At 40.1% G+C, this 14,654-nt stretch overlaps 1 protein-coding gene across 2 annotated transcripts in view; it reads right to left on the reverse strand.

Annotated features, from left to right (window-relative positions):
* myo5aa (myosin VAa) overlaps window positions 1-14,654 on the reverse strand; it is a 71,872-nt gene that overhangs the window by 40,322 nt on the left and 16,896 nt on the right. For both annotated transcript variants that reach the window (XM_078161027.1, XM_078161026.1), the window contains exons 2-5: window positions 9,741-9,851; window positions 5,911-6,082; window positions 3,853-3,997; window positions 1,681-1,837 (exon numbers count right to left, since the gene is read on the reverse strand). In XM_078161027.1, the coding sequence (XP_078017153.1) occupies window positions 1,681-1,837; window positions 3,853-3,997; window positions 5,911-6,082; window positions 9,741-9,851 (585 nt within the window). The remainder of the gene's footprint in view (window positions 1-1,680; window positions 1,838-3,852; window positions 3,998-5,910; window positions 6,083-9,740; window positions 9,852-14,654) is intronic.

Here is a 14,654-nt window from a genome sequence, read left to right on the forward strand (position 1 = left end):
TTATAGGAAATACTACATAATTTATGTATGTCACGTACACTCTACAGAGCCAGGTCCAGGATCCTCTTCAAGTTTTTCAGGGTGGAATGTGGAAGTGGAGGAAGAGATTGTTCTTTTCTCACAAATATGGGAATCATAGTCAAAAATACCATCAAAATGCTTGTTTTATGTAAAATAGCATAAAAAAATTTTGACGGCCTCACCGCCGGCTGTGTATAGGGCCCAGTAAAAATTCTTTTCATGGGGCCCAAAATCCCTGGCGGCGCTCCTGTGTTCAAAGCTGCATCAAGTGATTTCAGAGATTCAATGAGTGGAAAATCTATGAGTAATTCAAGATGGTGATTTTAAGTCTTCAGAGTTATTTTAGAAAAAATGCTGTCAAAAGGTTTGAAACATATTCATCATTTTATGATAAAAAAAAAATTCTAGGTTTGCATTGAATCTAGACTTTGGTGCCAGTTCTAACGAGGTAAATGGGGTGGACACAGTGAATCACACTATAACCCATCATATCTTTGTTGTTTCACCTTTGACTGAAACATTGTTCCACCAGATTAAGACACACATTACATGATGACTTTTGTTATCTAAATGCGTGCATTCATTTTCTTTGTTATTAGTCAATATCATGGCTCTGCCCAGCAGCTGCATCTTAAGCCCCTGCTGGATCCAAGATAGGTAAGGCTACCTGCTGTTGGCAGGTAGTATTGTAGGCTACATTTATTTGATTATCAGTTACTGACTAACTTTCAAACAGCTAATGATATTTACTAATGTTGAGGAGGGCTAACGTTAGCCAGCTCCACAATGTTTTCTAATATTATCATGAGGGGGCACTTATTGCCAAATTATTATAAATCTGGAATTTTGTCACTTACTGGTACTTGTTACTTTGTTTGTCAATGAACTACGTTAGCATTTGCACTTTGTTTAGCTAACGTTAGCCAGCTGGCAACCTACATTAATTGGGAGATAAAACTATTAATGGCAGTAAGAAATAATCCTTGCAAAGGTGTACAAGAAACAGACAGGGAGCTGAGATGTTGGTGAGTGATAGCAAATGTTACAGCCTCTCTACCTAAATCATTGTTAAGACGTGTGTGTTCTAGTTAATAGTATAAACTAACGTTGAATGACTATCACTAGTATGCATGTAAATCACTGAGGCAAACTGCAAGGCATTGTAACATATGGTCAAGTCCTAGTCTGGTGGATATTTTCATCTTGAGTCCAGCCAGAATAATAATTGGAGCCATTAATAACTTGATCTAGAAATGATTGTGGTGTGGTCAGTGATAACAGGTCGATCCAGCTCCATTTGGTCTGGATCGTGATATAGACTTGAGCAAACAGGAGCTTGAGCTGAGCTATATGCAGCTGACAGACAGACTCATGATCTGTTTGGACCAATAACAAAAAAACACACACACATGCTTTTAGATAAAAAAAAATTGGTGGAAGGGTTTTTTCAGTCAAAGCTGAAACAACAAAGATATGATGGATTATAGTGTGACTTGCTGTGCCCACCCCATTGACTACAATAGAAGTGGCACCACACTGTGGCCCGCTGTCACTGACGTCATGTCATTTCCTTCTTTTATAGTGTCCTTGAGCGTCAGTAAGAAACAGCTTCTCTTTAAGATAAAACTAGAAGTGATCTAAGGTCTTTCCAGTCCTCACCTCCATGATGGGGTTGGAAGCCAAGACTTTCTGCTCGACGTTGGCCTCGCTGGTGGAGCCGCTGACCGTAGCAAAGTATCTCATGGCGTATTTGGCTGATACTGTCTTTCCTGCTCCGGACTCCCCGCTCACAATGATCGACTGGTTCCTCTCATCCCTGACAGTTCAAACAAACAAACAAACAAAAAAAAAAAACAACTTTAGGAAACTCTGTATAGCACAGGTTAGTGTACTCGTAAAGAATTGAGGCCATGTAGAAAATTGTTGCCAGTCATGAGAAGTTAAGTGTTGGCTCTAATGGGCATAAGAGGGGTTTTAGTGTTACTTTAGTCAATGATGTTGAGAGTAAGGCTAAAAGTTAATGGTAACGGTTAATGGTTAATGGGAACCATGTTTTTTTTTTTTTGTTTTGTTTTTTTAACTGGTCCAGTACTGAGAAGGAGTACAGTTGCTGGCAGCCACAAAACAGTCTGTAATGTAACCACTTTGCACCCTCAATTTAAATCCACTTAAAGTGCTTGTTTTTGCCCCACAGAGATGACCTTGTTGTTAATGAGTAAGATCCTTTTCGTTTAACCACAAACAGACACAAAATTTCTATCACCAAAGCAACCAGACTCAATTTAAATAAACACACCTAGTTTGAAGTCGATAAAAACACAACAACTCACAAAAACCACCTGTGTTCATCTTTCAAATGTTCCAATTATAACCGGCTCTGGATTGGTTAAAATAAACCCTTAATTTAACAGATGTGAAAATATGCCAGCTCTAGACATACTAAAATTAATGTTTATTTAAATAGTCTGGTGGGTTTGTTGAAAGCGACTTCAAGGTGTTTCTGGTTAAACAAAAAGGATCTTTCTCTTTAACAAAAATGTCTATCAAGCAAAACTAGTACTTTTAGTGGATGTATATTGATGATGCACACTGCGGCAAGTTGTTAGACTGCAGTCTATTTGGTAGCTGTTGGCTGAAGCCCTCACGCTCAATACTGGACCAATATAAAAAATTGTTGTTCCCATAAGTCACTTTACACACAAACATGGCAAAATACCAGAGTTGCCCTTTAAGGGTGGTGACTGTGATGTGTACTGATTATGTGAAGTTTAATATTTAGAGAGTGACACAAACAATGCCCAAGTTAGTTCTTGGGCAGATAGAAAGTGTCAGATGCTGTCATCACCAAACATATTCAGTGCCTGCAGACAGAGCAGGTGTTAACACACCTTTTTAAGCCCTTTACGAAGTTACAATATTTGGTTAAATTTCCTCTCCCAGGTCTTCTTTGATTTTTTTGTGTCTTAGACTTTACAATTTTGGGAGGTTTTCCTTGTCTTCCTTGAGACCCTGGTCTGTGTGGGCGGTGTGAACTGTTGATGTTATGAGCATTTGATGCCTGTTGAGACCCTGTATGTCAAACTGGCCTATGTAAAGAAACTTTAGTCATGTTTCACAACAACAACTTGGGCTGAGTGTTTACCAGTGGCGTCACATGTGATGCCACGCATCAACAGTCCCTGACTCCGACTGGCTGGAACACAGATTACTAACTCAAATGATTCATCTCAGTATAGAAAGTATTACGGATTGCATACTTTTTATTTTAAACATTGAGTCATATGATGAGCAAAAAATATTAAAAAAAATAAAATATTACCTTCTCCTTAAGTCATTTATACTGGCTCCCTGACAGAAGGTGACTGCCTTTGCAGTTAAAGCACCCAGACTTTGAGAGAATCTTTTGCACACTGAGATTCAACAGGCTACATCTGTAACATCTTGAGATTATGAATAGAATCAATTGTGCAGCGTCATATTGGACATACTGAGAGGGTTACTGCTGACTACTGCCAGCTTCAACTAAAGCTGCCCTGCAGTAGTGAAGCAATGACGGTGGGAGATCTGAGTGCTAATTAAATTTGGTGTACAGTACTGTTAGTACACACGTGTAGGTTGATGATATAAACTCCCAGAGAGTGGCTTAAGAGATCTACTAGTTGGCTCCTGCAGAGAAAAGCAATATTAAAAGAGCAAAGAAGACAGAGGGAGACGGTGAGACCACCATGAGCCTATTTCTGGCTGAGCTTTGACCTACAAACCCAGAAGAGAGAGGGGGCTGTGCAACAAGGAGACTAAAGTCGAGGCTACTCAGGTAACACACACACAAACCTAGCCATCTGTTTATAAGCCTCCTCTGCCACAGCGAAGATATGTGGGTCCATGTCTCCCATGTTCTGACCGCTGTAGGCATTGATGATGTCCGTTCCGTAGATTGGCAGCGTCTCATACGGGTTGATGGCCACCAGAACGATTCCTATGACACAGAACATAAAGGGAAAGTATGAGCTCACCCGCAGCTGAATTGGACCACATTGAACAGGTAATACACTGAGATGCCTCTTTCCAAACTAGGAAGGTAGGTGTTGTACTTCATATACAGTAACCTATATACTGCATATTGTTCATTATCACATTTGAAGGTGTTGGAGCTCACACTGTTCTCAATAACTTAAACAGAGAGGAGGAACTTGCATGTATCCAGAAAGCAGATTTTATCACATATACATCAGGGGTGGGAATCTCTACGCACCTCACCATTCAATTCATATTCAGCAAGCTACAATGCCATAATAGAAATGATTATCAATGCATCTTGATGCATCAGTGTTTTTGATTTCTACACGATTTATTTTTTCCCACTGTGTGACTACTTGCTACTTTTAAATCATAGTGTGTATATATAATGATCCATAATTAACAGATTGATTGACTTGCATACAGTGTGGCTCTTATCCAGGTTCCTTTTCCAAGCCAAAGTGCTTCCATATGCTACAGCTTCTAAGCCAGGAGGTGCAAGTTTGGTTGCATCCACCTATGGTTGCTCACGTTCAGCCATTCTCCACAAAACTTAGTAAGTAGCCCATCTTAAAACATAAACATGATGCACATGTTTACATCCATTATGTTTCACTATCCAGTTGGTTCAGTTGTGAGGTACATAAAGCCTGGTCTAACAAAATTGTTACAGGTGGACATAATGTTTTCCTAATTTTCCTTATTTCGTATTTGTAGCAAATACGAAACTTTAAAATATAGTACCAGTGGAGATTCGGGGGTCTCAAGAGCAAAGTGACTATGACTCAAAAAAAAAAAAAAAAAAAGATTAAAACTAAATGAAACATATGTCATACTGCATATTTATGCTCTTGAATGAAGGCTTGCTTTTTAGTTTTATCAATGAGTGTAGATCATGGATGTATAGAAAGAAATGGATACAGCATTGAAGGTGGGACCCCGTTCATTCTTACTAAAGCTGCTCAGTGGTGCAAGAAGCCTATAAAGTTGAACTGTCACATATAAAATCAAATGGATGATCGGAACTGCTTCCGCACTGTGTGGCTTACAGACGTCTCCTGACCAAGTTGGCTACTTCCAGTTTAGCGCTCCGCTAACTTGAGTGGGGATAAAATGATTCAATCGTATGTCTCTTCTAGACTTTCCAAAAGTTATCAGACTGAATGGTTTAAATCCTAATTGTGAAACGAGTCATTTCACCAGGGTTGTGACGCTCGCAAAAATGTATCCATTAATTTGCAGACATCACTTTTACATCTAAGTCAATAGGAAAAGTCTTTTTAGGCCGCAGGGCACTACGTGTTGGATGTAATTCCAACAGTTTGGCCGCTACAAAAATTGGCTTCAAAGCACGGTTCACTTCCTGGGGGCCTGGTGTAGACACAGTTGATACTAAAGCATACATCATTTTAAGTGTTGAATGGAGACAATAAACAATGCTTGATTTATAGTATGAATGCAACAAAGGTTATTGAAGGTCGCAGACATCATATCAGTGCTTAACTAATAAACTGTCAGACCATCCAGTTTCAGACATTACTCTGCTGATTAGCATGCCATAATGAGTGCAAAAAGATGAATGGGGTTTCTGTTGTTTTCAATGACTGAGCCATAAACACAATAGAAATCAATGCCAACCTCATGTGTTAAGTGTGTTGGAAAATTTTACAGATTGATAGTGAAATGTTTTCATGTTGTTTGATCAAACAGACATGTACAATATGAATACCTCTTTCACCTCTTGACTCAATCTCTGTATTTTTTCCTTATATTACCATTCATTACACCTTAGGTTGTTTGAAAGTATGAATTTATTCTGAAACACTGACAACATACATCAGAGCTTCATTAGACGGTTAATGTGCCACCTACCGCAGTAAGTGTAGATGAGCTTGGAGTCGATGAAGCGGACTTTGAGGTTGTGCAGCACGGCCGGCTCGTGGAGGTAGCTAAGTGCTGTGAGGTCATTCTCGCCCACCAAGATGTCGGGGTTTCGCAGGTAAGGCAGGTTCTTCGTCTTGGGGTCCAGTTTGTGTTCAATGTTCTGAAGATGACCAGGAGAACAGAGCAAAGAGAAAGTTAAAACAGAGTGTGCTGAATCGAACAAAGAACACAACACATTACGAGGAATTCATACATTTAAAAGAAAAGATGGTGAACCAGTCCAAATCTGGCCATAACCTGTGTTCATATCCTCTTACTTATTGTACATATTAAGATGATACTCTTTCCAGTTGTAATGTGTCATTATTCGTACTCATGTCTTCCACAGACCAGGTATTACATTAACTCACATTAAGCAGCTCAGTGCAAGAGCTGAGATTAAAATGTGTCTGAGGTGTCCTGACTTGTTTTTACTGCCAGCCGATAAGATGTAAGTACTTTCTGTGGCCATGGTCAAAATTCAACACGACTGTCGTGTTGATTTTCTCAAAACAAGTATCAGTTATCCTCACTATGCTAACAGAATACGTCCTATGTTTGTACTCACCAAATGAAGAGAGAGAAACATGCCTTTGTTTATTGCTTGAGCCAAAAGTGACAAGTATTTGGTTAAATCAAGTACTGTGATAAAATACATTGAGATTTCGTCAAGATGAACATCTGTGAGCTCCTTTACACTTTTGGCTGTTGCAGTTTTAAAGGTCTGGCTGCTTGCGGCTGACTAATAATCAATAACCACTTCCAATAAAAGTATTCATACAGTATTTCATGCATGTTCTCAAAAATGTCATGAGACAGGCTACTGATTTGGCACGGCTCTGGAGCAAAACCACCAGTCATTCAAAGCTGTATTGTATTAATGTTGTTTTCAGTTTGGTGCCTCTCTCTGCATGGAAACATTTGACTTTTGTTTTTTATTTCCCTTTTAAATGGATCATGTTCTTTTTCTGAAACTTGTTTGGTTTAATTCAGTTACAGAAAGTCTTTCTGCAAACAACATCAAGAATAAATTAGATTATTGTACTGCTTGTCTGACTAATTGAGAGCATTATTTTTCAAGAGCAGCCAACAACACAGAGGGCACTCCGAGAGGTCATGACTCCATCAAGGCTGCACAATCATCTAAACTAAGCACAAAAAGTAAGGAAATTTGTGTTTGGTAGATTATTTCTTTGTTGTAACAATGCCTCTTGGCAATAAATCTTATACCATTGGAAAGCCTGTTTATTTCCCTTTTAAATGGTGCCACATTTGTAAGAAACATGCATTTGTGGGATGAGCAGCAGAGCTGAGTATGTGGGTTGCGCCCATGAAAAATCTGCCAAATCTTCTCTGCCATGCCAAACAGCTTTTTTTTTTTGCTGTTGACTCTCGTTTGGTGTTGTTTGGTGGATTGGATGATTGAAGTCTGAAGACAAAAGACATATTGGCAATTTAACAATATATCCATTTAAGAAACAGGAGCATCAGTAGAGTGTAGAAGAACCATACACAGCCACAACAGCCTGGCACCTCCTCCTCATGCTGGTCAGCAGCCTGGTCACACACTGCTGTGGGATGGCATCCCATTCTTGAACCAGCATTTGTCGCGAGTCATCCAACGTGGTTGTGTTGGTCACTATGGCAGGAACAGCACACCCAAGCTGATCCTACAAGTGTTCAATAGGGTTGAGGTCAGGACTGCTGGCTGGCCATTCCATCCTCTCCACTCCCAAATTCTGGAGGTAGTCTCTCGTAAACCCTGCTCTGTGGGGGCGAGCGTTGTTATCTTGGAGGATAGAGTTCAGTCCCAGACTGTGGAGATATGGGATTGCCACTAGTTGCAGAATTTAATCTCGATATCTCTCTGCATTGAGACTGCCTCCAATGATGACAAGCCTTGTTTTTCCAGTGAGGGATCAACATGTGGGGCCCCACACCATCACACTGCCTCCACCAAAAGATGTTACTCTATCAGTGCAGCAATCAGCAAAGCATTTTGCGCATCTTCTCCACACTTTGACCCTATGATCCAACTGCCGTAGGCAGAATCTGGACTCATCTCTGAACATAATGTTCCTCCCCATTGTCAGTAGTACCTGACAATCAGGTACCTGATTGCTGACAATCAGGTACCTGATTGTCAGCAATCAGGTATCTGACCTGATTGTCAGCACCTGGGGGTACCAGAAGCTCAAAACAAGAGTCAAGAGCAACAGCAAAAAAAAAAGCTGTTTGGCATTGGCAGAGAAGATATGGCAAATTTCATGGGCGCAACCCACATACTCAGCTCTGCTGCTCATCCCACAAATTCATTTTCCTTACAAATGTGGCACCATTTGAAAGGGAAATAAACAGGCTTTCCAATGTTCTAAGATTTATTGCCCACAGCTCTGCAAGTAAAATTACTGTTTTTGTCAGAGGAGTCTGGCTTTAAAGGGATAGTTCGGGTTTTTGGACATGAAGTTGTGTGAAACGCTGACCATCTGTAGCTCTGATGCTCTACTGTCAACGAGCCCCCTGCTCTGAGAAATGGCCCATAGCTTACCGGAGAAAAAGTAGTTCTGAAGATGTACGGGGGACACGTAACCAAAAGGTTTTAAGCTACAAAAAAGTATGCATGTGTTTTGTTAGACTATTTCAATAATTTTAAAACATCCCCGCATTACAGTATCACTCTGCCGTGCAGGCCCGCAAGACAGCACGCCAACAGAAATCAATTAGACAGTTCATCACCACGCCGTGCAGGTGGGCAGGATAGCAACGGCTAACGAAAACTTCATTGGCTGTTTCCAACAGAGAACCAGTAGGCTATTATTAGTGAGGCGGAGTGATACTGGCCTGAAAATAGCCCCAATTGATAGCAAGGTCTGATGTAATGCGGGGATGTTTTAAAATTATTGAAATAGTCTAACAAAACACATGCATACTTTTTTGTAGCTTAAAACCTTTTGGTTACGTGTCCCCCGTACATCTTCAGAACTACTTTTTCTCCGGTAAGCTACGGGCCATTTCTCAGAGCAGGAGGCTCGTTGACAGTAGTGACACTGTCACATCAGAGCTACAGATGGTCAGCGTTTCACACAACTTCATGTCCAAAAACCCGAACTATCCCTTTAAAGAGAGTATAGATAGGTTTAACTTCTAGTTCAGTTCCCTGACAGAAAGGGACGTGTCTGGATAAATGGGACTCGGATTATACTGCACGAGCTGTGTGAGAGTTTGAAAACAGATGTTTTGACATTGTTTTGCTGTTGTTTTACGTGGCCACATGACTTCAATTCATCAAGAATTTTCAGATTTGGGTTTTTTGTTCACCGTGGAGGCACATGAGAATAACAAAGCATCCTTCACAAATATGATGTAACATGCAAAGAGTAACTGATACACACATAATCATTTGAGGATTGAAATATTCCTTTCAACAGCCAGAACCACAAACATACAGTAACCGCCTTGATGTTGCCAGTTACATTTACATATGATTAAGAGCAATATGGCAAATGGTCTTCGCATTCTTTCATTAACAGGAGTGCTGTTGCCTGGAAGCTGTTTGTATTCCTAGATGAGGATTTGAATTTACTGCTATACATTTAAAATGCTCCTTGGGGGCATCTTTGTGAGCAGGTCTCATTTGTGGAAAGAGCTAATGGTAAAACCAATAACCACTAATGAGACCCAGCAGCACTTTGAAGTGTCTTTGAGGCAGAGAGAGAGAAACAGAGGATGCAACAAGAAGAGCTGAGAAAAGAAAAATATGAACCTCTATTCATCCTCACCTTTCCATCCTCCAGCATAAGCTGCAGGGAGGCGTCCCCATTTTTGTAGTCCTTGGTCAGCTCAGCAGACTTCCACACTTCCTCTGCATCGGGGATCCACACCCGAGCACACTGAGACAGGGAGACAGAAAAAAGAAAGAAAAGTTAAATAAAGACGCAGGGCTGCCTCCTGAAAGTCAGAGATTCAAATCTTCAATCAGAGCCCCCTCAGTTGACTGAGATTCCTTTAAGCATTTTTTTTTCTCTTGTCAGTCAGTGTGCAGTGTACATCTAGAAATGTCTTGCTCCCCAGATTTAGCTGCAGAGAGAGCTCTCCCTCCTTCATGCTGCCCTTTGGTACAGGCAGCTGCGGACACAGAGTCAGCTGCCCACAGGAAGAGAGACTTCACCCGGTCATGCTTTGAGATAACATTATCTTCTGCCTTCTGCTTAGAAGTGGGGAATTTATAGCTCACAGCTACTTAATACAATACAGACATTAGCTTTATATGATATCTAAAATGTTGTTGCACATTTCCAAACTGTTGTTAGCATAGTTAGCTTGCTAGTTTACTGTATTATGTAAGTGTCACTGTCACATTGAACATTTCACTGAACCCTGTTAAACTCTATATGGGGAAAAAATGAATGAATATTCGAATATTTGTACTCCACAGCCAAATCCAATTCAGCTAGCATAATTATTAGTCGGGTACAGCCCTATAAAGACGTGTCATAGCACTTGAGGAATACAAATTATGTCAAGAGTCAGAGTTGCTGACATTTTATATTACCATTCAAAACATATATTTTCAAGACTTTGATGCCTTCTATTCATTTTGGCTCTGTATATACACTGACAACATTATGATATCTTTTGAAATTGCCTCATTTTTAACTTATTTAAAAAAAATCAGAAGAGTCCCTGTGTAATAAACCCACTTTACCCTGTTTTTCATGTAGGCTGGTGTAGCGCTGGGCGATTCAGAGAAAATCACATTTTTGACCAAATACCTCCACATCTATAATGTGACAATATTGTAGGATTGACTATTGGTGCCTTTACAAAATATTTACACAATGAGGTTTTTGATAGATAATCATCAGTAATATGGATATAAAGAACAGCTAAAACAGTCTGGTAAGTTCGTATTGTCCTGCCCTAGGCTGAAGAAATGTTATTTTGTAGATATTAGTGATAGTGACTCATGTTTGTGCCACCTCAGTTAAACTAAAACCTTTTAAAAAATGGATGACTGTCAAGTCTACTTCCTTTCTACTGATTGTTAAAGCAGTATGACCTCAGAGAAAACACTGGGTTCTATGTTTTCACAGTCATGAGCACATGGCTCGTAATGGCAAGTTAAGTGTGGGAAACCACTGCTGAACAAAAAGAGGCTCATAACCACTGAGGAATGCAGTTGTGGATATCGTGCGGTCAAAATTTAAAATTCACATACACGTACCCACAGAGCCAAGTTCAATATTAAACTGTTTCAGGCCTTACAGACTTGTGACTGGAGGCAATCAGCTGATCACAGACATGTGGAAACACAGTGATGAACACTGGCAGTCACATGGCTGAGGAATCCAGCTCACAAATGTAGGCACATGCGCGCGCGCGCACACACACACACACACACACACACACACACACACACAGAAGCTGAACTCCTAATGGTGAAGGAGTTTGCTGGTTGACTGTGCAGTGACTGGAGAATTGAGAAAACCACAAAACCTTAAAAACCCAGACAGACGAGACCCTGCAGTGTGTGGATGTGTGTCTGCGGGCTGCGGGAATGAAGACAGAAATCAGTGGTCAAACAACACAGAGGTTGTTTATCTTACTGTGCATTTGATATTACATAAAGGGGAAAGATGAGAGGAAATTAAGTTAAGATGTTCAAACAACAGATTATGGTGGGGTTTGTATTCCAGTAGCGTTTCATCCACTTTAAGAGGACCAATCACGCTCATTGTCAGGTTCATACGTTGACCAAACGTGAGTTGAACCGAAAGGTCATTGGTCAGCAAGATTTCATTGGTCACAAAAAAACCCCAACAACACAAAAACAAAACAGAAAAAAAAAAAAAACAAACGCAAAACTCTATTAGGAGCTGTGCCTTGTCAAAATAAATCAAAACCTATATGACTTAACCATGTGGGAATTTAATTTGTAAGGACAGGCACAGGAAGTGGCCACGCTCAGCAGTCAGACAGGAGTCACGTTAATTTACAGGGCTGGTACCTGCGGTTATTACACAGGCGAGTTATTACCATAACAGGCAGGAAATCCAAAGTGTGGGATCATTTTGAAAAGGTGAAGGACGAACCCAAGGTGATATGTAAACTCATCTTCATTCGTCGACTACAAACATGACGTATCATCTTAAACATGTAAGTAGCTACATGCCCATTAGCCACTGTAGCAATGTAGCAAAGTGTTAACAATGTCACTGATACTATTCTTTGTCAGACCATTAACTCAAACCATTGTGTTGCCCTGCCAAAAATTATAATTTAATTATTAAATTAATATCGCAAAAATGCGGGTGACTAGTCAACCAAACTAGAGAAATTCTTAGTTGGGGGCAGCCCCATATGTTGACATGCTTTAATGTTCAAAAAACACTTTATTTTCCTCATACTGTGATGAATTAACTCTCTGATGGAGATGCTTCATTTGAGCACCTGTCTCTTTAAAACCCCCTCCCGAAAAAGCTCAGTCTGCTGTGATTGGTCATGTTTCCGGGCCTTCCACATTTTGGTGTCTCTGCAGCGACACTGCAGCAGAGGAGTAACTGTAACAGAGTATAGCGGCACTTTGTACCATGATAAATAACCAATAATTGCTTATTTTCACAGCCAGACACGTTCAAGTAGAAATATGATCTGAAACTGGGGAGAAATGACCAACATCATCAGCCAAGATGGCGTATTTTTTTAACTTTCTAGCATGTAGGTGCAGATGAACATATGAAGAAATCTGTCTCCAGCTAACATTGGAAACAGAGTATTCAGGACAGTCTGAAGCCAGAGACTTTTGCTCACAGAGATTACTTTTACATCCGTTTATCTCATTATTTGAAACTTTGGCCACGTTTAGTACCCACATATGACATTGTGACATTATGTATGTGACAGAAAATAAGGAAAAGATGCCCCTTAACCTGATATTCATGTGTTGCTCTCAAAACAATCAGATCAGATCTGATAAAATATATTCCTCCTCATCTTTTTGCCCTGGTTAAAGCATTATTCAGGACAGAGTAGAGAGACTTAAAAACAAACCCACATTCACACACATACCGCCACAAATCACCACAGGATTTAGACACTAAAACCTTTAAGTGTTGTAATCTCAACATGAGTGAGGATTTTCACTTTGCTGAGACTCTCTGACTCTTTAAATACAAGAGAATTACAAACACACAGTGAACTACTAATAGAGGAGTGAGTCAATGACACTTTTGATACTTTCAGAGGACTTGGGGGAGTCTTTCTGGAAATCCATCCAATCCAAAACATCAATTTCATGGCTTTGCTGCATAAACTGCTGACAGCGGTTTTAAAGATGTGAGAGTGAAAGAGCTCACTGTAGAAGGGCACAGTGAGGGAGAATCTGGTTAATTTGGTCTGCTGCTTCACCACCGATCATCTGAATCATGACATCATGGTCACACAAACCCTCGCCCTCCCTCTCTCTGTCTGCCTCTTGCTCTTTGTATTAGGAAGAGCAGTGGTGTGAAATGACAGCCAAGCCTCTCCAAGAATGACAGAGTTTAATGAAATTAAGTGTTTTCCATACTGATACCCCAATATTACTTTTTTAAACTTAGCATCATCAAAAGAATGTATCATGTATTTGTCAGAGACATTCAGTGTCTGACTTACACAGAGACTTACTGAATGTGTTCAAAGGCGTTATACAAGTGTTTAAAACTCCACCCCCACAAAGCCCCCAGGTTGTCCCATTTTTGTCCTTTCTTTAATCCTGTTCTCTCTCCACCCCTGCAGGAACACCAATCTGTGAGATCAGTGTGGTTAGGTAGTGTGCCATGTGGTTAAGGTTTGCTGTTGAGTGACAGTTAAAAAAGAAGCAATAGGTCTACAATCTATTCAAGTCTGAGGCCAAGGTTAATAAAAACAAAACAACCAAAATCTGAAAAACTGAAAAATAAATGAAGAAATAAGGAACAACTGAGGTCAGAAAAGTCAGACAAGCTTTACTAAAAGAAACAACACTGGTTCTGTTTAGCTGGGTGCAGCAGTGTTTATTAGATAGTTTCTGGATGTCTGGCAGTAAAGCATCAAGAAGACAACAGCCAAGGACTACAGTATGTGATGAAAGGATATATTCACGACGTTGACTTTCATGAACAAGGTGACACTAGTTGATGCTCCCCTCTTTATGAAAAAGAGAGAGGTAGAGAGTGAGGATGACAAGATTATCAAGATGCTGCTGCACTGCCAGGTATGTGTCCATTTTTCACCCTCTGGGTATAAAAAAAGGTTTTAAGTTACACATATATATGGGCGGACTCCTTTGAGTGACAGGCCGTCTGCTGATAGTGTCCTCGGCTTCTCAGTCACATCCACAGCACCAGCCTCTTGCTCAGTTATGGCCACTTCTGGCTCCAAAACACCAAGATGGCAATGACCATAATGCCAAACTCGAGGCTTCAAAACAGGAGTCCACAAACTGATGGGTGACGTCATGGTAGCTACGTCTATTATTTTTACAGTCTGTAATAATAATAATAATAATAATAATACATTTTATTTAAAAGCGCCTTTCTCAACACTCAAGGACACTTACAGAGCATTAAAAACACAATTAAAATCACAATTAAAATAAATAAAAATAACAGACAAGAGTGACACAAAGTAAAAATGGATGTGGGCAATAGTAGAGTAGTAGTAGTAGTAGTAGT

The sequence above is a fragment of the Epinephelus lanceolatus genome, chromosome 2 (assembly GCF_041903045.1).
Source record: "Epinephelus lanceolatus isolate andai-2023 chromosome 2, ASM4190304v1, whole genome shotgun sequence".
Taxonomy (NCBI): domain Eukaryota; kingdom Metazoa; phylum Chordata; class Actinopteri; order Perciformes; family Serranidae; genus Epinephelus; species Epinephelus lanceolatus.